Source organism: Spermophilus citellus, assembly GCF_964194105.1.
Source record: "Spermophilus citellus genome assembly, chromosome: 5".
In the NCBI taxonomy this organism is placed as follows: Eukaryota; Metazoa; Chordata; class Mammalia; order Rodentia; family Sciuridae; genus Spermophilus; species Spermophilus citellus.
This window is the reverse complement of record NC_138186.1, coordinates 157,648,708-157,675,238: the sequence shown is the minus strand read 5'-3', so window position 1 is coordinate 157,675,238 and position 26,531 is coordinate 157,648,708. Positions and strand designations below refer to the sequence as shown.

Below are 26,531 nucleotides of genomic sequence, written 5' to 3'. Positions count from 1 at the left end.
TTGCATATGCTAGGCACTGAACTACATCCCCAGGCCCAGACTGGATCTTATTAAGCTGTCCAGGCTAGCCTCAAACTGATGGTCCTCCTGCCTAGCCTTCCATATAGCTGGGATTATAAACATGTGCCAACACATTCAGCTTTTTCTTTTCCTTTTTTTATTGTACTGGGAATTTAACCCAGGGGTGCTTAACCACTGAGCCACATCCCCAGCCCTTTTTATTTTGAGACAAGTTTTCAGTAAATTGCTGAGGCTGGTTGCAAATTTGTGATCCTTGTGTCTCAGCCTCCTGAGTCGCTGGGATTAAAAGACACAATGTCTTGCTATGTTGCTCAGGCTGACTTTAAATTCCTAAACTTCTGGATTCAAGTGATTCTCCTGCTTTCGCCTTCTGAGTAGTTGGAACTACAGGCATGCACCAACACCACACCACCTTTTTTTTTTTTTTTTTTTTTTTGGTTGTGCTTGGGCTCAAACCTAGGGTCTTATGCATGTAAAATATCTGTGCTACCACTGAGCTGTACCTTCAGCCTTGTCATCTGTTATAATTTGTGTATTTGTTGTGTTTCTTCCCATATTAGAATGTGAGATGCCCGAATGAAGAACCTTATTTTTTATTAATGTCATTTGTTGAATGAATCACAGATCTAATTTGAAAATTTGCCCAGAATAGTAAAGGAATAGCCTTGACTTTTAAATATGTACGCACTAGATATTGAATGCATGAGCTTTACCACTGAGCTATTATTTTTTATTTTGAGACAGGGTCTTACTAAGTTGCTTAAGGCCTCATTAAGTTGTTGAGGCTGGTCTAGAATTTCTGCCTCAGCCTCTGAAGTCACTGGGATTTCAGGCGTGTACCACCATTCCTGGCCTGAATAACATCCTAATCCTACCTACTCATGACTTATATTATTATCATTTAACTTTAAGTCAATTAGTGAGTCTTGCATTTTTCATGATGTAAAAGTTTTCCTATTCATGTCTCAGAAAACAGGCCCTAGTCAATAATAAACACCATCAGTGATTTGGCATATTTTATAGTTTAGATTGTCACTCAGTATCATTCTATCTTTTTTTTTTTTTAAATTCTTATTTTTTAGTTGTAGTTGGACACAATACCTTTACTAGTTTTTAGTGGTACTGAGGATTGAATCTAGGGCCCTGCGCCTGCTAGGCGAGCACACTACCACTGAGCCACAATCTTTTCTTACAATAGCTTAAAGGAAAGAAATAAGTTTGAAGCCCCACATCTATTAAGCAGATTAGGTAGAATTCAGAATCAACTCTGCATGGCTCCAAATCCCAAACAATTTCATTAGACCACCTAATACATGTTGTTAACCCAAAATCATGGTATCAGAAGATTAAACAGACTTTAGATTTACTTTTGTCTTTGTTGCTTTCATTTATTGTTTTCTTTTTCTGTACAGGAGACCATCCTCGGCAAGATAGCATGGACTTCAGTAATGAATGGGGTGATCCCTCAAATTGTCGATGTGGAGATAGATTAAAGCCATTAGAGCGGAGAGCTGCACGCCAGCACCAGCGATGTCTAGCACATTCTTTGGTTGGGACTCCCAATTATATTGCACCTGAAGTATTGCTGCGAACAGGTAAAGCATTTTAAAATAAATAATCTCAATAGGCCTTTAGACAACCAAAATTTACACTAAAATATGCCTTATTTTTCAACCTTATTATGAAATATTGATTTTAGAGTGTAAATTGGTGGATCAATGTTAGTGTTGTATTAATTCTGAGCATTTTTAAGTTTATAAGTTTTTGGTATCTTATTTTAGGATATACACAGTTATGTGACTGGTGGAGTGTTGGTGTTATTCTTTTTGAAATGTTGGTGGGACAGCCTCCTTTCTTGGCACAGACACCATTAGAAACACAAATGAAGGTAAGGTATAGAATCTATACCAAAAGAATTATCCTAGAGGGCTGGGGATGTAAATCAGTTGGTAGGGTGCTTGCCTTGCATGCACAAGGCCCTGGGTTCAATCCCCAACACCATAAAAAAGAAAAAAAAAAAGAATCATCACCGAGTCCCTATATCATATGCCTTTATTTATTAGTGCAGTTTGAGTATCAAATTTCATATGTTCACATTTTCAAATATTTGTATATGCATAATGAAATATCTTGGTAATGATACCCAAGTCTAAACACAAAATTCATTTGTTTCATTACACCTTACATAGACTGAAGGAAATTTTATACAACATTTTTAGTGTGCCTTTGTGGGCATTTTGTTGCTATTTTGTTTATTCCAAAATCACAACAAACCCAAGGCCTCAGACATGCAAGGCAAGTTCTTGCCACTGAGCTATGTCCCTAGCCTCTGTTCTTTCTTCTGAACTAAAATCATCATGTGAGGTCAGGTGTGGAATTGTCCATTTGTGGCATCATGTGAGCCCTAAAATCGTTTTGGATTGTATAGCATTTCAGACTTTGGATATTTAGATTAGGGGTGCTCAACCTGTATTTCACTTAGAAGTATCTTAATCTGGGGCTGGGGATGTGGCTCAAGCGGTGGTGTGCTTGCCTGGCATGTGTGCAGCCCGGGTTCGATCCTCAGCACCACATACCAACAAAGATGTTGTGTCTGCTGAGAACTAAAAAATAAATATTAAAAATTCTCTCTCTCTCTCTCCTCTATCACTCTCTCTTAAAAAAAAAAAAAGAAGTATCTTAATCTGGAGTTAAAGAATAAATTTATAAGGGTATATGAACCCACTAAAATTCCATGCATGAATTTTTTTTTTTTAAATGGGTATTGGGGTTTGAACTCAGGGGCACTCAACCACAGAGCCACATCCCCAGCTTTCTTTTGTCTTTTATTTAGAGCTAGGGTCTCACTGAGTTGCTTAGTGCCTTGCTATTGCTATGGTTGGCTTTGAACTCTCAATCCTCCTGCCTCAGCCTCCCAAGCAGCTGGGATTACAGGTGTGTGCCACCTCACCCAGCTTTTTTTTCTTAAGAGAGAAAAAAAGATTTATTTTGGCTCTTGGTTTCAGAGGTTGCAGTTCACGATAGCTGTGAGGGAGACAAAGGGAGAAGAACAGGGAGAGAGTGAAAGAGAGGGAGGGAGAGAAAGGAGAAAAAGATTCCATGTATGAATTTCCATCTTCCTCATCCCACCATCTCAATACTGTCACATCTACCCTCAATATACTCTGTGACTATACACTTTATTATCCCACACAACTACACTTATTTTTATCTTCATAAAGTTCTTAAGTCTCTAGATTTATTCCATTTACTCCCTGTCAGCCACTGCCTCTTAGCTTTATCTCCATTCATGCACATTCTAGCCCCAGACTACAAATATACACCTGTATCTCTGCCCACATTGACCATACATTGCCCCATTGAAAATCCTTTAATATTTCCTAGTACATGGGTTAAAGTCTAAATTTTTACTGTGTTTTTTATTTATACTATTCCCTCTACCTGGAATCTTACTTCTTCCTACCTTCTGTACTTTTTCTAATCATTGGAACAACCCCAAATAAAACTATACCACAAATAAAACTATAAGCCTGGTTAACTCTTGATCATTCTTATTCTTTGAGAGTATCTTGAGAAAACATCTCTTCTATGACCCCTTCTCAAAGGTGTAATTACTTCTATAATTGCATTAAATATATTTTAAAACTTATTAGAATTTCCTATAGTATAGGTCTGCTGATAACATGTTCCCTCAAGTTTATCTCAAAGTGTCTTTTTTAAGAAATTAAATTTGTATTGGTGTATTATAGTTATACATAAAATGAGTTCATTCATACATGCATAATTTGGTCTGTTTGGTCTGTTTCATTCCTTTGCATTTCTCCTTTCCGTCCTCTTCCTCTTCTTATCACCTACCTGTACTCTACTGGTCTCCCTTCTATTTACATAAGTTCAAGGCCAGCCTTAGTAATTTAGCCAGGCCTAAAGCAACTTAGTGAGACTCTGTCTCAGAAAAGTAAATGGTTTAGGAATGTAGCGTAGTGGTAAAGTACCCATGGGTTCAGTCCCCAGTACCAAATATAAAAACAGAGTTAACATGAAGGGATAATAGACATAAAGCTATAATACTTTTAGAAGAAAACATAAGAGAAAACTTTGTGGCTTAGGGTTAGATGAAGAATTCTTAGGAAAGACACCAAACTCATGATCTATAATAGAAAAAGTTGATAATTTGGACTTCATCCAAATTAAGACGTTTGGCTCTACCAGAGACACAGTCAAGAAAATGAAAAGACAAACTACAGTGTGCAAATTATATATCCAACACAGCGGTTTTAACAACACTAGATGAAAGACGTGCAAAGTACAAGAGTAAGAAAACAAACAACCCAGGCCAATGATCTGACAGATTTTCTTGTGTGGATCAAAACTGTCTGTTTAAATCTTCCAGGATGTGTTGAAACAAACACAGGCATCTTGACGGGTCCCTCAGAGGAATAGTAGATGGTACTTGGATCACAGATGCTACTGTCTTACCATATTTTAACAGTTGCTCCTTCATGTTGTGCTTCTGGTTGTTGTATGTGTCTGATCAGGTTCTAGAATTTCAAAATAATTGATTTTTACAATTTAATGGCCATTTTTATGGAAGGGCAGACCTCCAAACCTTCCTAAAAGGCCATTGTATGTGACATCTCCCTCTGTTGTGCTTTTAACATATTATCCCTTTGTATAGTTTTATTTATGGTTATTCCAGTGACTAGAAATACATATAAGCTTTCACAATCTACTTAGAATTGGTATTTCATCACTTTGAGATAAATGTAGAACCTTACTAGTTCCTATAACTCTCTACCCTTTATGTGATAGCTATATACTACACCTGTATACATTTAAAACCTTATCCAGGGGCTGGGGATGTGGCTCAAGCGGTATCGCGCTCGCCTGGCGTGCGTGCGATCCGGGTTCGATCCTCAGCACCACATACCAACAAAGATGTTGTGTCCGCTGAGAACTAAAAAATAAATATTAAAAAATTCTCTCTCTCTCTCTCCCTCTCTCTCTCTCTCTCTCTCTCTCTCTCTCTCTCTCTCTCTCCCCCCCCCCTCACTCTCTCTAAAAAAAAAAAAAAAAAAACCTTATCCAACAGCCGTTACTGTTTATGCTTTCAAGCATCATCTTTTTTGAGGGTGCGGTGTACTAGGGATTGAACTCAGGGACATTCAACCACTGAGCCACATCCCCATCACTATTTTGTATTTTATTTAGAGATAGGGTCTCATTGAGTGCTTAGTGCCTTGCTTTTGCTGACATTGGCTTTGAACTCGTGATCCTCCTGAGCCTTGGGATTACAAGCATGCACTACGGTGCCTGGCAACCATCATCTTATTTTATTTTAAAGAACTCAATACAAGAAGAATAAGCCAGGTGCAGTGGCACATACCTGTAATCTCAGCTATTCTGGAAGCTGAAACAGGAGGATAGCAAGTTCAAGGCCAGCCTCAGCAATTTATTAGCAAGACTGTCAAAATAAAAAGTAAAAAAGTTCAATCCCCTATCCCAAACAAAAAGATGCATATTTAGCATTTTCCTTGCTTTTCCTATATTCCTGATGTTTCAAGATTCATTCTTTTTTTTTTTTTCATACTTTCTTAGTTGTATTTGGACACAATATCTTTATTTATTTTTATGTGGTGCTGAAGATTGAACCCAGTACCTCACACATGTGAGTCGATCGCTCTACCACTGAGCTACAGCCCCAGCCCTCAAGATTCATTCTTTATCAGTTCTCTAGAGCTTCCCTAAGCAAATATTTTAGAACAGTTTTGCTTGCAACAGATTAAAATCTTTTAATTTTCCTTAAATTTAGAATGTCTTGACTCGCCTGCCTTAGGATAAAAAATTATCTCATGGTATATGTCTTGATCCATTTTCTGTTGGTAAAACAATACCTAGGGATGCAGTATTTTTATAAAGAAAAGAGGCTGTTTTTGCTCATCATCCTGGAGACTGGGAAGTCCCAAGATTGGGTGGCCTTATGTGGTAAGGACCGCATGCCACTTCATAACATGGCAGAAGTTGGAAGTAGAAACACCCATGGGCAGAGATAAAACAAACAAAAGAAGCCTTGCTTTATTGTAACCTGCTCTGTGGTGTCCAGTCCAGTGCCATAGAGTGAGAACTCTGACTAATTCCTATGAGATGGCATTAATGCCTTCATGAAGGTTGAACCCTCATGTCCCAAATGTCTCTTTAAATATTATGTATTTATTTATTTTTATGGTACTGAGGGGTGAACCCAGGACCTTGCACGTGCTAGGCAAGCACTCTACCACTAAGCTATACCCCCAGCCCTTTTCATTTTGAGACAGTCTTACTAAGTTGCCCAGGCTGTCATTGAACTTGGGTTCCTCCTGCCTCAGCCTCCCAAGTAGCTGGGATTACAAGTGTGTACCATCACACCTGGCTCCAAATGCTTCTTAAAGGCCTTACCACTTTTAAATCCTGTCACATAGGGGACCAGGCCTCAACATGAGTTTGGATGGGAACAAACCATATTCAAACCCATAGCAGTATGGTTTCAGTTCTTGCAGCATTTAAAAATGTGTACTTCCTTCTGTCCTCTGATTTAATAGGACATCTGTAGTCATTCCTATTCTTCAAGTAATATACTATTTCCCTTGCCTTTTTTTTTTAATGGTGCTGAGGATTGAACCCAGAACCTTATGCATGCAAGTCAAGCATCCTACCAACTGAGCTATATCCCCAGTACCCCCTTGCCATTTTTAATAATTTATTTTCTTTAATTTTTAGTATTGTAATCGTGTAAGAAATCATGGATTTCTTAGGGTTTATCCTATTCAGTGTTCACTTAATTGAAGCATCTTAAATTTTCACCCTCCCCTGGGGATTAACTCAGATGTGCTTTGCCACTGAGTTTTAGCCTCAACCCTTTTTATTTTATTTTTCATTTTCAGACAGGGTCTCACTAAGTTACTGAGGCTGACTTTGAACTTGAAATCTTCCTGCCTCAGCCTCCTGAGTTATTAGGATTAGAGGCAGGTGCCACCATGATTGACTTTAGTGTATTCTTTAGCATCAGATCCATGTAGATCCAGTTTGAAGGGTGAGCTCAGTAGTTCATAAACAACTTTATGGGGTTAGTATTCTTCCCTCCCCATGATGTCCATAATACTTTCTAGTTCCCTGGAACTTTCCTTTTCAGTTTTCTGACCTGAAAAGGAGGCTTTGTTTGCCCCCACTCTGCCGTATATTTTACATAAATGCACAGCATCCAGGATAACGTAGCAAGAGGACAGAGGGAGAGAGAAAATAAGCAACAGATATATGAGCCATCTTCTGCCTTTTGTTTTTTTAGTTGTAGATGGACACAATACCTTTATTTTATTTATTTTTTGTGGTGCCTAAGGATTGAACCCAGTGCCTCACATATGCTAGACAAACACTCTACCACTGAGCCACAACCCCAGCCCCATCTTCTTCTCTCTCTCTCTCTTTTTTACTTATTTTTATGTGGTGCTGAGGATTGAACCCAGGGCTTTGCATGTGTTAGGTGAGTGTTCTACCACTGAGCCACAACCCCAGCCCCTTAAGCCCCTTTTTTTTTTTTAAATTTTGAGACAGGTTCTCAATAAATTGCTGCCCTTGAATTCGTGATTCTCCTGTCTCAGCTTCTTGAGGCACTGGGATTATAGGTGTACACCACCACACCTGGCTCTAACCGTCTTCTTGAGACTACATGCTGCATGATTTTATTTCCAATTGGAAAAGAAGTTTCCCTCTCAAGAGTTTTCAGTGTCTACAGGACCTTTTGCCACCAATATTGCTGCCAAGAAACTCCTTTCATGGAACTCCCTGAACCTGAACTAGGAGGGCATCTCCTTGAATGCTGACTGTTTGTGTGTGCCTCCTCCATGATTTGGGCTACCTTGAGTTTAGGTTGGGAGAGATAAGAGAGAAAAAACGATAAACTTACCACCAGGAGTGATACTTTGGATCCTCACCTCCTTGCCAGCCTGGCTGATATTTATTTCATAGGCTCCTCAAATATCTTCTCTGGCATTCTCTCCAGGTTTTATAGCTGCATTCTGTTGGAAAGATAAGGTAGAGTACACCTAGTATTTCTTATTGAAAACTAGAACCTCTCTGTCTGCTTGTAGAATTTTCTTTCTCTTTGATTTTCTGCAGGTTGACTGTAATGTACCTAAATGTAGTTTTCTCTGTATTTATCTTGTTCAAGGTTTACTATGTCTTTCATCAAATTATGTCATCAATTCAAATATTTATTGGCTTCTTTCTTTCCTTCTGGGATCCTACTTATTACACATATGGTATCCATTTGTTGTTGTCCGTTTTGTCCTTATGCTTTATTTATTTTTTATTCTAGTTTATTCTTTCAGTGCTTCAATTTACATAATTTATATTGATCCTTCTTTGAATTAACTCTTTGTTTTGATGTGTCTTGTTTTTTAACCATAAACTAAAAATCTCTGAATGTTCCTTTTAATAAAAAATACGCCAGGTATGGTGTACACACCTGAAATCATGGCAACTCAGAAGGCTGAGGCAGGAGGATCACAAATTCAAAACGAGCCTCAGCAACCTTGAGGCCCTAAACAATTTAGTGAGATTCCCATCTCAAAAATAAAAAATGAAAAGGGCTGGGGATATGGCTCAGTGGTAAAGCACCCCTGGGTTAAATTCCTGGGACCAAAAAATAAAATAAAAGAGGGACATAGCTCAGTGATTAAGTACCTCTGGGTTCAATCCCTGGTACCAACAAATAAAAGTAAATAAGTAACTTAAATGGGCTTGGGATGTCATTCAGTCGTAAAGTTCCTCTGGGTTCAATCCCCAGTCACCAAAAAAAGGTAAAAAGAAAAACATCCCATTGATTACGTATTTTCATTTGTCCTGAATTAAGTGATGAACCACATATAAATATTACTATATCATTATTTTTTCCAAAAAGAATTTTTAAAACATTATGTTATATATACCTGTAATTCAACAATTGAAAAAAAAATGTGGGAGATGGCAAGAAATAGCAATCAATAAAAATTCCTGGATCTCCCCCCCACCAAATTATTAGTTGAAGTATCTCCTTTTTCTAACCTAGGATAAAACTTCAAAATGAACAGATACTACTTACTATAGGAGTTTATTTTTCTTCCCTCCACATTAACTAATTTGTACCAATATGAATAAGGAAAAATGGGTTCATTTATTCACTTATTTGATAAATAATGTATTGATTCCCTCTCAGGTTGATGATGTCCAAATTAAATTACAATGCATTTGAGCACTTAACAGGTGTACCCAAAATCTATTTCTATGTTCTGAGTCTTTTCTCATTACCCCCTGCCTCTGAGAATTCACTTGATATTCGTTTTTTCCTTTATTTCATTTTACTCTCAAGAAGAACAAAGATTTATTGAACATCTAATATTTGCCAGGCAATTTTCCAAGTACTGGGAAATACAAAGACAATTAAAACATAATTCCTAGCCTTATGTAATATTGCACTCCAACAGGATATAGATAGGTACCACAATAGTATTAGAAATATTATAACAGGAGCACAAGTTTATGTCTTAGGGGAGGCAGGGTAAAGTAGTGAAAGTAGTCATCCCTACCAGAAGGACTTAACAAAGCAGGTTAAAAAAAAACATTCTGAGTCTTCTGTGAACATAAGTTCATAAGTTGCCTGGAGATGAGGGGACAGGAGGAAAATTTATTTCTCAGCAGATTCATTATTAAATGTATGAAGGGTAAAATACTATTCAATTTATTAAAAATAACCAATAGTCCAGTAAAGTTTTGGTATAAAACTTGGAAGAAATTTTTGGTTTTCATCTCTTCCCTCCTAACTTTTAAAAATCTTCTTTAAAGGTTATCAATTGGCAGACATCTCTTCACATTCCTCCACAAGCTAAACTGAGTCCAGAAGCCTCTGATCTGATCATTAAACTTTGCCGAGGACCAGAAGATCGCTTAGGGAAGAATGGTGCTGATGAAATAAAAGCTCATCCATTTTTTAAAACAATTGATTTTTCCAGTGATCTGAGACAGCAGTCTGCTTCATACATTCCTAAAATCACACACCCAACAGATACATCAAATTTTGATCCTGTTGATCCTGATAAGTTATGGAGTGATGATAATGAGGAAGAAAATGTAAATGATACTCTCAACGGATGGTACAAAAATGGAAAGCACCCTGAACATGCTTTCTATGAATTTACCTTTCGAAGGTTTTTTGATGACAATGGCTACCCATACAATTATCCAAAGCCTATTGAATATGACTACATTAATTCACAAAGCTCAGAGCAACAGTCGGATGAAGATGATCAGCAAACAGGCTCAGAGATTAAAAATCGTGATCTAGTGTATGTTTAACACACTAGGAAATACTTGTAATGAGGATTGGAAAAAGGCCTGAGATGCAGGATTTTTTGAAGTTCCAAGAGTAAAATTATGCAAATGTAGCAGAGCTATGTATGTGAGCTCTGTGTACAATATTTTATTTTCCTAAATTCTTTTAAAATGTTAATTTATTCCAGCCTTTTAAATCAGTAATGTAGAAAAAATTGTTATAAGGAAATTAAATTATGAACTGAATATTATAGTCAGTTCTTGGTACTTAAAGTACTTAAAATAAAAAAATAGTGCTTTGTTGAAAAGGAGAAACCTGGTATCTATTTGTATATATGCTAAATAAGTTTAAAATTCCAGAGTTTTTGAAAATTTTTTGAAAACAGTTTTAGTTTTATCTTGCTTTAACCAAATATAAAACATGCCCTTATTTACAGAGTTCTTTTCCCTCATAACCTTGTTTTGGGTACAAAATAAGCTAGAGAAATTAAGCCATCACTGTGGAGAGTTTTCCCAGGCTAATGATAATCTATATAAGTAATGTGCTGAAACAGGAAATACAAGTTGGAAACATATGTTCATCAGAAGGAAAAATAATGAAAGTGTCTTTTTTCCTCCCTCTGTGGAATATTTCATTTAGCATTTTTTTTTCTCACTAATTACTGGCTTTAAAAAGAAGCCAAAGCACTACAAGTTTTCTTCCATATTGGTATTATTGCTGCTTCCAAGTTTTAAAAGGGAACAAAGTTGCCATAAATCAAATCTTTCAAATACTAAAAGATAAGATCTTTCATATTTTTACTTTGAAATTTTAAAGTTCCACCACCTTAGCCAGAGAAATTACTTTCAGTTTATATAAAACTTTGATTAGAATTTATTTGTGCATACTCACTAAAAAAAGTACTTTTTCTAGGGGTTAAGGAATGTAGGTCAGTGGTAGACTGCCAGGCTCTGGCTTCAATCCCAGCACTGGGGGGTGGGGAAAGTACTTTTTCTGTACAATGACTAGTTTTTATTATGTCATCAATGTTGTAGGTTTCTTCTTTCAGAACAGTGTTGCATATACAGATTGTTTTTGGCAAAGGAAAATGTGGCTGTTTGACAATATTTTATCTAAGAGCAGATTAACTGGTGAGAAAAATAATTCTTAACTCTTAATTGTGATGGCCATTAGTAACCAGGAAAATTTACATAGTGGTCTTAGTAGAAAATTCAAGTCCTAACTTATTTAAGGTTAATAATGTTTTTCAATATTTCTATTTATATAAGGTGGTTTCATACCAAAATACATATAGGTGATCTTTTAGGAAGGGAAATTGGACTCCATCCTAACCTTAGTAAAATTCATATTTTATTGCCTTTGCTTAAGCTTCATTGATATGCAATTATTTTATCAAAACTTAATGTCTGTAGGTAAAAGGCAAAATTTTAGTGATTTACAGACTTCCAGCTTTCTTCATGTGAAAGCTGATGGAGACCATATGTGTAGTAACATTAAAAGGAAAGCTGTCTTGGTTGAATTGAGGGGAGGGGAAAACATTAGTTCACACTTCCCACCTTTCTATAAGTGGCCCTCTCAGAGCTCAGCTTGAAAACCACTGCCATGTATTAATGGATCTTTGGGGTCACTGATTCTTTTGAGAATCTGATGAAAGCCAAGGACTCTTGTCTCAGAAAAAAGTGCACAGCAACACATATGCAAAAAATGTTGCATGCAGTTTTAGGACATTCAGGGCATGTTGAAACCTGTCACAAAGTACAGGTTAAGGACCTCTGTCCTGTAAGAAAATTGCCATGTTAAACTAAGAATTTCACTTTTAATTTACTGATCAATACTGAGATTAGAACATCTTGTGGAAATACTGGTAATTTGTGATGGTAAAGATCTGTAGCATGTGATAAGATGACACTATGAATACCTCTCTTGCTGCAAGAATGCTAAGATGTTTTAGACACACCATTTTGAGGGCACTAAAATGTTTGGCTCATTTCAAGCTTGATAGAGAAATATTTCTAAAGGATTTCAGATCAGAGAATTTTAAGAATGCACTTCCATAAGATGGCAGTCTTCACTTCATGGAACATTGTTTAGTTTTATTAAATCCTATGCAAAACAAACTAATTCAAGCATTTTTAGTTTGGTACTCACATTGTTCTTTTGAGCTTTTTCATTCAGATTTACTTACATTTTCATTTAGTTGTTTTACTTCTGGACTGTGGTGCAATACAGTAGAAAACCAACTTTGTTACATTTACATTATAGGAAAACTTATGGTGCTGTCTCCCCCCTCACCTCCCCACAATCTGTACTGCCCCTTTTCCTCAACTCTAAGACACTACAGACTCTATTCTTTCAAAGTTTCCTCTGACAGTATAAGCTTTTTGTACTTGTCTGAAGTAGTATACAAGCCATTGGTAAATGCTGTTTTAATAATTTGGATATACTTAATAGCCATCTTATATCCTAACCACATCCAGTTCTTCCAATATAAAATCTGGTGCTTCTGACCAAAAAGATGAGAACAACAACATTGAAAATCTGGATGCTCTCAATAGAAATTGGAGTGAAAACATTGGTTCTACATGTTTTCCTTTTAAAATAATTTTCTCATTGAAAAACTTGCTAACATTCTTGTAGTTACCCTTTTTATGCATATCACATAGTATTTATAAAGTGTGTTCTATAATATGTAATTGTAGATACTGTTATGTATTATCCAGTGACATCTTAAGGCAGGCCCTATTGCTGTATCTTTTTTACTTTCTTATTTGTAATAGAACTATAGAATGTATGACTAAGAAGTCACTTTGAGATTGACTTTTTAAAAAAGTTATTACCTTCTGCTGTTGCAAAGTGCAAAACTGTGAGTGGAAATGTTTTATTCTGACTTAATAATATGTTAGAAATTAGAGAATACAGTGGGAGGATTTTTAGATATTGCTGCTGCTGTTACCCAAGGTACTTTAGAAATTTTTCTTTAAAAAAAAAAAAATTCCTTTGGTATTTAAAGTGAAATACTTACCCTGTTTTGTTTTAATCTAAATCAAAAAGTAATTTGGGTCAACATTAGTATATTGTAATGTGCCTTAATATATCCCTTTGTGAAAGGCACTACACGGTTTACTTTTATATTGTATTGTGTATATAAGTATTTTGTATTAAAACGGGATCAATGGCAACAATACAGTTTTATAAAACAATGCTTTGTTAGAAAAAGGAATTACAGCTTTGCAATATAATTAATTTGTTTTGCATACTTCTGAATGTATTAGAATGAATAATCAGCCTGTTTTTAATGAATCTATTTGTATTTCCCCAGTCATTTCCTCTAGTGTAATGTTTGCTGGGATAATAAAAGAAAGCAAAATCAAATCATTCATTTATGTGTGGAAAAATAACTTTTAAGCTGCTTAAGTGTGTTTTTGTTCAGAAATATATTTTAATCTCTATTATCAGAAAGTATATGATTGAAAATGTGATGCTTTGAAATTAAAAATACATGTAACTAATGATAGTATTTAGTTAGGTTAAAGTATATTGTATATATCATAATCCAATACAATGTTTCATTTTTTTCTAGAATAGGTACAATAAATATTTCAAGGTTTCTGGTTTCCTTCAGATTTCCAGTTTAAAATTATTTCATTATTCAACTCTACATTTGGTATTATTTGGGTATATTTTATTATAAGTTTAAAATGTGAAGTTTATTAATGTTTTATTTATAATATTTTATCACAAGAAATGATTAACCAGATTTAAAATATACATAGATGTTATGTTTAATCAACTTTACATGGATAAACAAATACTGAGTTTTTCTTACTCTCTTCTAGCATTACCATTGTTATTGTCTTTTTTGTACCCTTTTTTTGCATTCCCTTGTAAATTTGACAGGTCTACGTGAGGGTATTGGGTTTTTTGTTTGTTTGTTTTTGTTTTTGTACTAAGGGTTTAACCCAGGGGCACTTTAACCACTGCCTTAGCTTCTAGAGTTGCTGGACTTACAGGCGTGTGCACTGTGCCTGGCAAGTCTACATGAGGCTATTGTATAGCTGACACAAATTGCATACAATTCATTTTACTACATTGTGGACCTACATTTGGCATGCTTAATGTTGTGACTATACTTGCTGTGGTCACACCACCCCCTTTGCCCCACACAGTAAGGGTAGAGAGAACTTGCCAAATATATATTTGAAGCATAGTTATTTTTCCCAGTATTCAGTCTTTCCTTCTTTCTTTTTTTAAATTTTTATTTATTTATTTATTTTAAAGAGAGAGAGGGAGGGAGAGAGAATTTTAATATTTATTTTTTTTAGTTTTCAGCGGTCACAACATCTTTGTTTGTATGTGGTGCTGAGGATTGAACCTGGGCCGCATGCACGTCAGGCGAGCGCGCTACCGCTTGAGCCACATCCCCAGCCCCTAGGGATGTACAAATTCTACATATGCTTCGCTTGATATTGCTTGTCTTCTACTTGCTGTTTCCCTCCTCTCAGAGGATGGAGGATGAACACACTGGTGACTTAATTTTGGCATAAAAATTAGGAAAACCCTAGTGAATGGTGGATCAACAAAATGAATGGAACCTGATTATGTAAGGAATTGTGTGAAGTTGGGTTGTCTATCCATCCTAGACTGATTCACTACAGAAGGTTTGAGAAAAATATACATTCAACTCCATTTGTTATTGCTGCCAGGCCTACACCCTAACAGTGTATAATTGAAGGACACTGTTTTTTACTTTGACCATCTCCCTTGCATTAATCGTGAAATTCATTAATCTTTTGCCTCTCAGATTCTCTTAATTCATTCCAGTCCTTCAAGCTTATTACCCATTATCCACTTGACCTACTTAAGTTTTTGCTTCTGATATGACCAAGTTCTTAAGTGGATTTATTCTATTACATATAACATCTGTAAACTCTGGGGAAAATACAAAACAACAACAATTAAGATCCTGGAATAGAACCAAAATCATGCAGATTCTAGGGGGATTTGCCCATGGAAGAGAGAGAAAGGTAGGAGATGAGTACCCTACTTGTATGACATCTGGGTTGAGAAAGGCCCAAATCTCTGGCTGAATCTTGAACCACATGAGCACAGGAAAGAGTACAAAATCCTGCCTAAGAATAAAACAACTGACATTTAAAGTGCTGCCCAAGGGGCTGGGGATGTGGCTCAAGCGGTAGCGCGCTCGCCTGGCATGCGTGCGGCCCGGGTTCAATCCTCAGCACCACATACCAACAAAGATGTGTCCGCCGAGAACTAAAAAAAATAAATAAATAAATATTAAAAAAAAATAAAAAAATAAAGTGCTGCCCAAGAAAGAAAGAGTCAAACCAAGTTAATTTCTTGCTTAACAAAAGAAAACACCTCCAGAGGCATGTCACCACGTCCAGGGTATATACAACATAACATTCTTTTAAAAAAATTATATGTATTTTTAGTTGTTGATGAGTTTTATTTTACTCATTTATTTATATGCACTGCTGAGAATGGAACCCAGTGCCTCATACATGCTGAGCAAGCACTTTACCACTGAGCCAAAACCCCAGCTCTACAACATAACATTCTAATGCCCAGGATACAATCCAACATTACTTTATACAAAGAAATATAAAACATGATTATTGAGAAAATATTATTGGATGTTGACTTCAAGATCCTATTTCCAACATCTGGAATTGGCAAACAAGGACATTACAACAGCTCTTGTAACTATGCACAGTAATGTAAAAAAAATATATTTTTATGAAAATGTGAAGATATGGGGCTGGGGATGTGGCTCAAGCAGTAGCGCGCTCTCCTGGCATGCGTGTGGCCCGGGTTGGATCCTCAGCACCACATACAAACAAAGATGTTGTGTCCGCCGAAAACTAAAAAAATAAATATTAAAATTCATTCATTCTCTCTCTCTCTCTCTCTCTCTCTCGAAAAAAAAAAAAAAAAGAAAATGTGAAGATAGGAAATCCCAGCAACGAAATAGAGACTATAATATCCAAGGTGGGAATGTAGCTCAGTGGTGGAGTATTTGCCTAGCATGCTTGGGGCCTTGGGTTTGATTTCCCAGCACTGCAATAAATAAATAACCAAAAAGAAATTCAGAAATAGCAATAATTTATGGGCTTAACAAAAGAATAGAGATGATATGAAAAATATGTTTGAAGATAATCAGATATTATTCATTTTGAAGGTCACAGGAAAAAAAAGACTGAAAAAAAAAAGAGTCCTAAGGATATGTGAGACAATATCTAGCAATTTAGGGGTGGGAGTAGAGCTCAGTATCTTGGTGGTAGAGCACTTGCCTATCATGTGGAAGGCCCTGGATTCCACCCCAGACACTGCAAAAATAGAAAAACAGTAAAGATTTAGCATACACACTGGCCACAAATTTACCAAATTTGATGAAGGACACAAATTTACAGATTCTAGCAATTCAAAATCCATAACAGGGTAAAGATGATGACCACATATATAGGTACCTTTTTGGCAGTCATGAAAATGAACCTTGCAGATCTGTGAGAAGTGTAACTGATGGCCTCAGCTGCTGTGCTCTGAATCCACTCCCACATTGTGCCTATGCTTTATTGGCTCCCATTCAATGACTGGCCCAGGAATGATACTAAATTCCATTCTTGCAAGATACCTCTGATAGGGAGCTCTGATTAGAGAACTCACTGGCCTTTTCAAAACATTCTTAAAACAGCACTGTAATCTAAAAATTTTGCTACCCAACCTTCTATTTCTCTTCTACTGCACAGGAGATATGAACCCTACTTTGATGACATCTTGCCTGAGAAAGGCCCAAAGGGTACTTATCTCCTGCATTAGGATATGTCTGTCTCAGCCTCTTGCAACTTCTCCATTTACCCTCATAGGAATTTGCCCCAATAAATCCATTCCAGTCTAATTATGTCCTAATGTCTACTTGGAGGAGGTAAACTACCACAATACTTCACAGGCAAACTGCTAGGAACTAAAATTAAGGAGAAAATCTTAAAAGAAGACAGAAAAATGATACATTACACATTGAATGTCCACTGACTTGCCATAAAAATAGATCAGAAGACAGTGGAATGATACCATGTGACATAATCTAAAAATTCAACAAATCTTACTCATGGTTAGAATTTTCTAGACTTACACATATTCTACATCCCAAAAGATGGCTAAATATTATTGAAGTAGGAGACTGGACATGTGGCTCAGTGGTGGAGCACTTGCCTGGCATATGTGAGGCTTGATCTTCAGCACCCAGGGGGAAAATATTTGAAGTAAGAGGAAAAGTCCTGGATTCATCCATAGTATGAGCAAAGTTAAACTGGACTTAAAACCCCTTTTATATTGGTGAAGTACAAAGAATGTCTCTAACTTTTAAATGATTTCATACTACTTACTTTAAAGATATCTAATTATTGCACACAATATGCCAGACATTTCTCTATAGTCAAATGGAAAAGTACCTGACTTAAGTTTATTTGGTGGAACAAGAAAGATAATAAACAATTATATAATGTTGACGGGTGGTCTTTATGGTCATTCCTATCTGTAATTCCAGGGTAGAATCAGGTGTTTCCAGACTAGAATAATCTCCCATTTTATTTCTTGGCCTACTCTTGCAGTAGTCTCCCAATGTACTCTCTTTCCTCTCCATATCTTCCTAGTCTAAGCCACCAAACTACTCCTGGGATTTGTCATATAATTTACACCTTCATTTGAAAACCTTTAATGGTTCTATTTTGCCCAATGAACAAAATTTAAATTCTCCAGGGGGCACCTACCTTACTATATCTTTTTCCATAACTTCTCTTCAGGTATCCTAAAATTTACCCAATGAAACTGACCATTCACCAGAAAAATACAATATCAAATTTTCTTAGTCCCAGTTTGGACACAATCACTTTAAAGGTTGGTAGTTCCTCAAGCCATACCATAAAAGAAATGATTAGTGTAGTCATGAAGATGACACACAATGTTCTGCTTTTCCAGAGCACGTTGTAGAGTGGTACAATCCCATTCCTTTGCAGTCAAGTTGACCCCATGACTTGTTCTGGTCAATGAAGTGTGGACAGAATTGTGCGTCACATCCAGGCAGAAGCTTTGCAGTTTGTCTCCGTTTCTTTTTTTCATTGCCAAGAGTGCCAGTGCCTGCATTCAACCAGCTATAAACATACAGAGTAGAAAGCAAGGACTGGGGCGTGTTTCAGATTCTCGTTGAGGTTTAATTTACACACAATAAAATGCATCCATTTTATGTGTACTGTTGAAAGAGTTTTAACAGATGTATGCACCCATGTAACCACCTCTACTACTGAAGCTTTTCTTTATACTTCACCTCAAAACATTTCTGCTTCTTTGCAGTCCCCAAGAACATGAATACATTAATCATCATTGATCACCATGCTACTCCACCCTTATTATAGAACACACACCCCCCCATGCCTTTGTTGTTGTTGTTGTTGTTTTGAAACAGGGTCTTGCTAAACTGCTGAAGTTGGCTTAGAACGTGTGATCTTCCTGTCTCATCCTCTGGAATCACTGAAATTACAGGCATGTGCTTCCATGCTTGTCATGTTCTAGAATTTCCTATAAATGGAATACCACCATATGTATTCATTTTATGCCCTTTGATAAATTTGTATTTTTTTGGAGGGGGAAGGGAACCAGATATTGAACTCCAGTATTTGACCACTGAGCCCCAGCCCCAGCCCTATTTTGTGTTTTATTTAGAAACAGGGCCTCATTAAGTTGCTTATGGCCTTGCTTTTGCTGAGGCTGGATTTGAATTTGAGATCCTCCTGCCTCAGCCTCCTGAGCCACTGGATTATAGGCATGCTCCACTGTGGCTGGCCTTTGACAAATATTTGAATTGTAAATTGGCTTTATAAATTATCATAACTTTGTATTCATAGAAAAGATTAATTTACCTATCAGGGTAATTACCTTTTTGTTTGTTTTTGTTTTTTTTTTTATGGAATTTGGAGTTATCCTTGCACAGGGGCCATGCTTATCTCTGTATCGTTTCAAATTTAGTATATTTGCTGCCTCACCGAGTCCCCCCCCAAAATTATTTATTTTTAATTTTCTTTTTAGGGCTGGGGATGTGGCTCAAGCGGTGGCGCGCTCGCCTGGCATGCGTGCGGCCCGGGTTCGATCCTCAGCACCACATACCAACAAAGATGTTGTGTCCACCGAGAACTAAAAAAATAAATAAATAAATATTAAAAACGCTCTCTCTCTCTCTCTCTCTCTCTCTCCCCTCTCACTCTCTCTTTAAAAAAAAAAATTTCTTTTTAGTTGTCGATGGCCCTTTATTTATTTATTTGTATGTGGTGCTTAGAATCGAACCCAGTGTCCCACACATGCTAGGCAAGAGCTCTACCACTGAGCTACAACTCCAGTCCCTCAGACTGATTTTTGAATCCAAAAAGACATGGGCGCTCCTACCACTGAGGAATAATCCCCTTCCTCGTCTTTTGGAGACAGAGTCTAAGTTGCCCAGGCTGGCCTTGAATTTGCGATCTTCCTAGCTCACCCAGTTTCTGGGTTTACAGGCGTGCATGCCCGCAACCGGTTTAGGTGAGTAGTTTTCAAGACTTAAAGCCCTATGATTCATTCTGTTTCATTGCCCATGTATTCTCAGTGCCAAACACTGGCATTCAGTAGATGCTCAGTAAGTATTTGTAGACTGAATATGTATGTATTTCCCCTGACTTGCTTTTATGTGAGCCTATTTTAACCGTCTGGGATGTGTCACTATTAAAAAATCAATTACCATGGACTCCTAAGGAAAAACGCGTCTTTTTCAGTGCCTCTATTTCCACTCCAGGAGGAGGTAAAGGATGGAGATGAGACTTGGAGGAAGCAGCCAATAGCACTGTCCCTTACTTATCTGTGAATTGTGAAACATTTTATTTGTTGTTTGGTTAGTTTAAAATGCACCCCCCACCAAAAATCAAGAAAATAAAATTCCATGAGCAGCATGCCCGAGTTTCTTTCTTTACTCCTCCAATTTTATTTCTATTATGTCGTGACACTGGCCCCAGCCGACCCATTCTGACTACCAGGTTCTAAAACAGGATTTGTCATAAACGAACCTCTTGACCCTTGACAGTCACTTGTAAGACAGTCACTTTGACTTCCTAACCCCCGAGTAATCTGAAAGTCAAATGGGAAGAAAAGTGAGCAAGATTTCGAAAACGACACCGAGGTAGCTGAGATAAACTAGTTCAGGTCTTTACCATGCCTACTTTCTGCGGTACCCGCCGCGAGGCGCCAGTGCGTGACTGCGCAGGCGCGCCCCAGCGCCCAGCCACGCCCCCACCGGTACCGCCCGACGCGCGCACGCCTCCCGGCGTCCTCGCTCCCGGGGCGTCGCCCCGCGTGCGCCGAGTCGCTGAGGCTGCCCTCCGCACCGGAAGTGGCCCTGGATGGTTTGCCTTCAAACTCTCGGCGAAAAGTGGCACCGGTGGGTGGTGACGGTTGAACCTGGCGGTGCCGGGCCGGGAGCGAGAGCGGGCGGTGGGGGCTGCGCTGGCCCTTCTTCCTCGCCACCCGGAGCTCTGCTCGGCACTTGCCTTCCGCCCGCGGTGGACGGCTTCCCACGGCGCCTCGGCCTCGGTAGGTGAGTATTCTAGGGACACCCGACCCCCCTGAACCCGTAGGTGAGGGACTCCGACGCCGCGCTTACCGCCCTGAGCCTCCCGGTGACGGTCTTGGATTCTTGCTGTTACCTCTGACACCTGTGGCTAAGCTGACAGTCCCCCTGCTCGAGGAATCCTGTCCACCGTGGGACTCCTGGGGAGGGCTGCCGTCGAGCCTTGAATCGACCCTGTAGTTAGAGAAGTCACCGGACCAGCGAACGTACTTTAAGTTCGTTTCTTTCTTTTTCGGACTAGTGAATTTGTCCACACCGCCAGCTTCGGAACCCTCATTCTGAAAAAAAATCCCGAAAGCTTTGACCTTGGGATTCAGCTTCCTTTCTTACAGTTTGTGATGTTGGTGTGATATTGTCAAAGTTGTAATTTCTTATTTAGTTGATTCTGGAGCCCAGCATCCTCTAGGAGGCTTTTGGCCCTTTTTGTTTAGGTAGTCGGAACCGCTTAGAAAATTTGACCCTCAAAGCATTTGTTTCATACAGTACATTATATGGTAACAAATTAAAAATAAACATGGATGGGTAAGTGCCTCAAGATCTCATTTAATCATGTTGTTTCCTCTTTTAACTGCAAAGTGCCGCTTTTATATTAGTTACTGACTCCAGCAGCCCAATGATGCTCCCTTTTCTTTTGAAAATACTGTTTTATGCCTTCCTCTATGAAATTGACATTTAGCTACTGCTGAAAACATACTTGATTTGTAAGAATGTGTGCAATACGGTTTTTCATAGTCACAAATTCACTATGAAGGACACCTTTGCATATATTTCATTACAAGAAATAGTCTTGTAATGCTTATACAGGCCTTATTATACAGTGCTATTTTTCTTTCCTAAGATTTTTAAAATAGTGAGTTTTTATAACAAGAATTAAGAGCAAAACTCTTTCTTGTATTAACATTAACAAGTTATGGTTTGCATCACACCTAAAAAAAAAAAAGGCAGTGCCAATCAACTTTCGACATTCCTATACTGCAAAAAGCTATATAAAGCTCCTTTGTAGCACACATTACTCAAGAATCTCACATTTTATAGATTCAGTACTAGACATGCTGTATAGTCTACTAGAGATTCTGTATTTTTTTTTTTGACAGTAATACCACAATTCTAAAATAATGATTAGAGAGTCTTTCTTGTAGATTTTACATACACTATTAACATTGTTAAATTTGTTTACAACAAAGGTTTGTAGGATTTTTTTTTTTTAACTGCTTGGCTGCTCAAAAAAGATAGTGTATCAAATCAGTATGGTCAGTGTTGATAACATGCTAAATAGATTTTGCTTATGGTGTTTATTTATAGGGTGTGGGTATGGTTTTAAAATTTCCTTTCCTTTGTAACACACTGTTTTATTCAGGGCAAACTGAAAGCTTACCAAATACATACATAGGAGACTTTTTTTTTTTTTTTTAGCAATTTCTTTTTGTTGCTTCTTTTTCATGGTGATAACTTTCTTGTGCTTGAGTGTTTATTATAAGATGATTACAAAAGTAAGAAGAATGTGTGCCATACTTTAATTGTTCATGGGTCATTCATGTATTTTGCTTATTCATAATCATCCATGACTGACTATAAATTAGCATATGGTTGTTTTCATGTCCCAGAGATGAACATTCTGAAAATTATTTGTCAGTTTGCTCACACTTGTAGCCATATACATTGGTTAACAAAATGCCTACAGGAAGATGCATGGTTGGTTTTACGATCTGTTTTTGTTTTAGGAAATAAATTTTGCATGCAGATTTTTTTTTTTTTTTTTTTTTTTTTTGTACCAGGAATTGAACCCAGGGGCACTTATCCACTGAACCACATACCCAGCCCTTTTTTATATTTTATTAGAGACAGGGTCTCACTGAGTTGCTTAGGGCCTCCCTTTTGCTGAGGCTGGCTTTGAAGTTGAGATCCTCCTGCCTCAGCCTCCTGAGCTGCTGGGATTGCAGTGTGCCACCGAGCCTGGTGCAGATAAATATTTTTATAAACATTTTTAGGCTTCTAGCATTGATGCTGGAATTTTGTTTTGTTTTTTTTGTGGTACTGAGTATTGAACCCACAGTCTTGCTCATGCTATAGGCAAGCACTCTACCATTGAACTATACCTGCAGCCCTGATGATTTTTTTTAGTGTGTACTTTAATAGTATTTTATGGTTGTTTCATGTTGTTAAGCCAGGGGAAAGGGTGGGGGGAACCTAGAATAAATAAGGCGATATTTTTTAACTAAATTTCAAGAACTAAATTCTGTCCTATTTTTGCCTTCAGGGTAATTCCTTGCAATTCAGTCTACTTTTGTCTTTAAAGAAATTCTTTTCAGCTCAGTTGGTGTTCCTTAAATATTTCTTGAACAAATGACCTATGCACATTACTGTGAAAACTGCAGTATCAGTGGAATCCAGTGTAAGAGTCCTTAAGAAATTAAAAGGGCTAGATGTCTTTTCTAAATGTGGAATAAGGAGGGCCCTGTACTTGTTGTTCAGGGAGAGAATAGGAATCTTCGAATTCAAATATTTGGTTCTGTTACCTGTTCTCTTTTAGTCTCTTTGCTTTTTTTCCAAATCCTAGAGAGAAAGAAAATAAAAAATAATTTTTGTTTCTTTGTGGATACTACACTCCATCAGATATTAAGTTTGCTAGAAATGTTGATGTAAAGTTGAGATTTTACTATTTAATTTAAAAAATTCAGGTGCTGGGGATATAGCTCAGTTGGTTAAAGTGCTTGCCTTGCAAGACCCATGGTTCAATCCCTAGCGCCACCAAAAAAAAAAAAAAAAAAATTGGCTGGGTGCCATGGCATATGCCTGTCATCCCAGCTTCTTGGGATGCTAATTCAGAAAGACTCTGTCTCAAAAGAGGACTGGGGTGTAGCCCAATGGTAGTGAGCCCCCCTGGGTTAAATCTCCAGGACATAAATAAATAAATAAATAAATAAATAAATAGACTGTTACTTGAATTAAAATACCATGTTGTATTTTGCTCAGTTTAAATAAGTGAATTTAGTCATTAATTAAATTATAAATACTGAAGTATTCTGTTAGAATAATATAAAGAAAATGCTTATTGTTAGATAAAGCTGCACAGCCTATGGTTATTTTTCTAATAATCTACATAATGCCAACTCTGAATTTGAGACAATCTCATTTGTATAAGTATTCTATTTAATGTTGAGCCAATAGGTAGTGTTTACATTTCATAATAATTAACATTTTGTCTGTCAGCTTTTTTAAAAAAAATAAATTCATTCTTTCCAATACTGCCAGATACTGTGCTAGTTAGATCCAGCTTCTGTCCTTCTGCAGTGTACTTTTAGCCCTGATAAGGACAATGATAAGGAAAGTTGGAGATTCTCATAAATTTACAGTGTTGACATTCATTTGAGGAGGTGTTTTAGGCTTGAGTTACTAAAGGAATGGGACAGATTTTTTTTTTCTTTTGGGTCTAACATTAAGTGAACTAAGGGTGATTTGATATCATTATCTGTGAACACATTGCTTCTTTGATAGCGAAGCATTTTTCAGGTCATTTATTAATGTAGCCTTGGATTGACTTTATTTCTGTTTGTAAGAAAATGTCAGTTCTTTGGCTCCTAAAGAATTTTATCTGACTAGAAAGGGAAATTCAAAACACAGAAACTTTGAAGAAGGTGTGGAGTAACTTAAGAGTCTGGGGCCATTGAGCCATGCCTTCAAAAACAACAAAACAAAAAAAGGACCACCTAGACATACATAATAATTTAATGTAGGTTTTGTTTTGTTTTGGTGGTGTCACAGATTGAACCTGTGCCTCCAGCTATGTATCAGTGAGCTACATCCCCCTGCCCTTATTTATTTATTTTGAGATAGGATCTCCCTAAATTGCCCTGGCTGACCCCTAACTATTCATCCTTCTACTTCAGCCTCCTCAGTAACTGGGATTATAGGCTTGCACTATCATACCCAGTTAATGTAGATCTGTAGGGGTTGGGGCGGAGGTCTTTGGGGATTGAATCTTGGGGTGCTCTATCACTGAGCTACATCCAGCCCCCCTCCCCCTTTTTTTGGTACTAGGGATTGAACTCAAGGGCACTCAACTACTGAGCCACATCCCCAGTCCTGTTTTGTATTTTATTTAGAGACAGGCTCTCACTGAATTGCTTAGCTCCTCTCCATTTCTGAAGCTAGCTTTGCACTTGCGATCCTCCTGTCTCAACCTCCCAAGCCACTAGGATGAGATGTGTGCATCACCATGCAGTCCATCCAGCCCTTTTTTTTTTTTTTTAAAGAGAGAGTGAGAGAGAGAGAGAGAGAGAGAGAGAGAGAGAGAGAGAGAGAGAGAGAATTTTTTAATCTTTATTTTTTTTTTAGTTTTCGGCGGGCACAACATCTTTGTTTATATGTGGTGCTGAGGATCGAACCCGGGCCGCACGCATGCCAGGCGAGCGCGCTACCGCTTGAGCCACATCCCCAGCCCCATCCAGCCCTTTTTATTTTTATTTTCAGACAGGGTCTTGCTATGCAATCCTCCGCCTCAGCTGGGATTATAGGTATGTATCACTGCACCTGGCTTCTATGTAGATTTTTTTTTTTTTTTAACTGAGAGAAAAGTTAGAAAGATCTGGAGGAGTCTATTAAGGAATAGAGGAAGGGATAAAGGGTGTAATATAAGAAACCTGATAATCCAAGTCCGTCTCTCAGATCCACTGTAGTATTTCCAGCAGCTGACCTCAGTTATACTTTTCTAGTATCATAGCCTTAACTAGTGTCACTATGACAAGAATGCCTTCAGGGCAAAAATAATCATACAGTAATCAAGCTGTAATCCCAGTTTGGTAGGGATGAGTTTAAGATCAAGAAATGTGAAGAGTGTTGAGAGTCAGGAACTAGAGTGAAGTAAAAAGATCTTGGTAGTTAAATGAAGTTCTAGTAGTATTTATGCATTCATTCACTCACTCAAAGGTTTATTGAGATCTGCTATATGCTGAGCCTGGTTCTGGGTGCTGGGGATGAATCAGTAAACAAAAGAGAGCCCTCCATGGTTCCTAGCCATGGAGCTTTTATTAAGATGGAACATTATATCAGTGGTCATGACTTCAGGGAGTCACTCTTTAGATATTTGAATTTTTTTTTCCTTTTCTTTTGGACCTCAGATGCCCAGGAATTACTCATAAACCTCAGTTCACAGTGTATTGCTTCATAACACATTACTCCATATCTTAGTAGCTTAAAACAATAGGCATTTATTATCCCAAAGTTTCTTTGGGTCAGGAATCTGGGCATGGCTTAGTAGGTGCTTCTGATTCAGGGTCTTTCACAAAGCTTTAATCAAAATGTCAACCAGGGCTATAGTCATCACAAGACAACTGAAGGTGAAGATTCAAGCTCACTCACATTATTGTCAGTTTTCATCTCCCTGTGGGCTTTTGGACTGAGGGTCTCAGTTCCTTGCTAATTGTTGGCCTGGAGCCTCCTGTAGTTTTTTGTCATGTGAGCCTCTGTACTGGGCAGCTCACTGTATGATAGCTGGTTTCCCTTTGAGTG

At 37.6% G+C, this 26,531-nt stretch overlaps 2 protein-coding genes across 10 annotated transcripts in view; both read left to right on the top strand.

Moving 5' to 3' along the window:
- The window catches only part of LATS1 (large tumor suppressor kinase 1), a 45,552-nt gene extending 31,571 nt beyond the window's left edge, over window positions 1-13,981 (top strand). The window contains exons 6-8 of one of the 2 annotated variants that reach the window (XM_081296022.1): window positions 1,434-1,616; window positions 1,803-1,909; window positions 9,874-13,981. In XM_081296022.1, coding sequence (XP_081152148.1) covers window positions 1,434-1,616; window positions 1,803-1,909; window positions 9,874-10,383 — 800 coding nt within the window. In that variant the 3' untranslated portion in view covers window positions 10,384-13,981. Of the gene's footprint in view, window positions 1-1,433; window positions 1,617-1,802; window positions 1,910-9,873 lie in introns of those variants that run through there. The other variant, XR_014022241.1, reaches the window with a different exon arrangement.
- Window positions 13,982-20,711: 6,730 nt separating this feature from the next.
- KATNA1 (katanin catalytic subunit A1) overlaps window positions 20,712-26,531 on the top strand; it is a 42,614-nt gene continuing 36,794 nt past the window's right edge. For 2 of the 8 annotated variants that reach the window (XM_081294801.1, XM_081294800.1), the window contains exons 1-2: window positions 20,857-20,990; window positions 25,494-25,537. Coding sequence is in view for 2 of the 8 variants with exons in the window: in XM_081294797.1 (XP_081150923.1) it covers window positions 20,797-20,990 (194 nt within the window). In the remaining 6 variants the exon portion in view is untranslated. Of the gene's footprint in view, window positions 20,991-25,493; window positions 25,538-26,531 lie in introns of all 8 variants that reach the window. The other 6 variants (XM_081294803.1, XM_081294797.1, XM_081294798.1 and 3 more) reach the window with 6 other exon arrangements.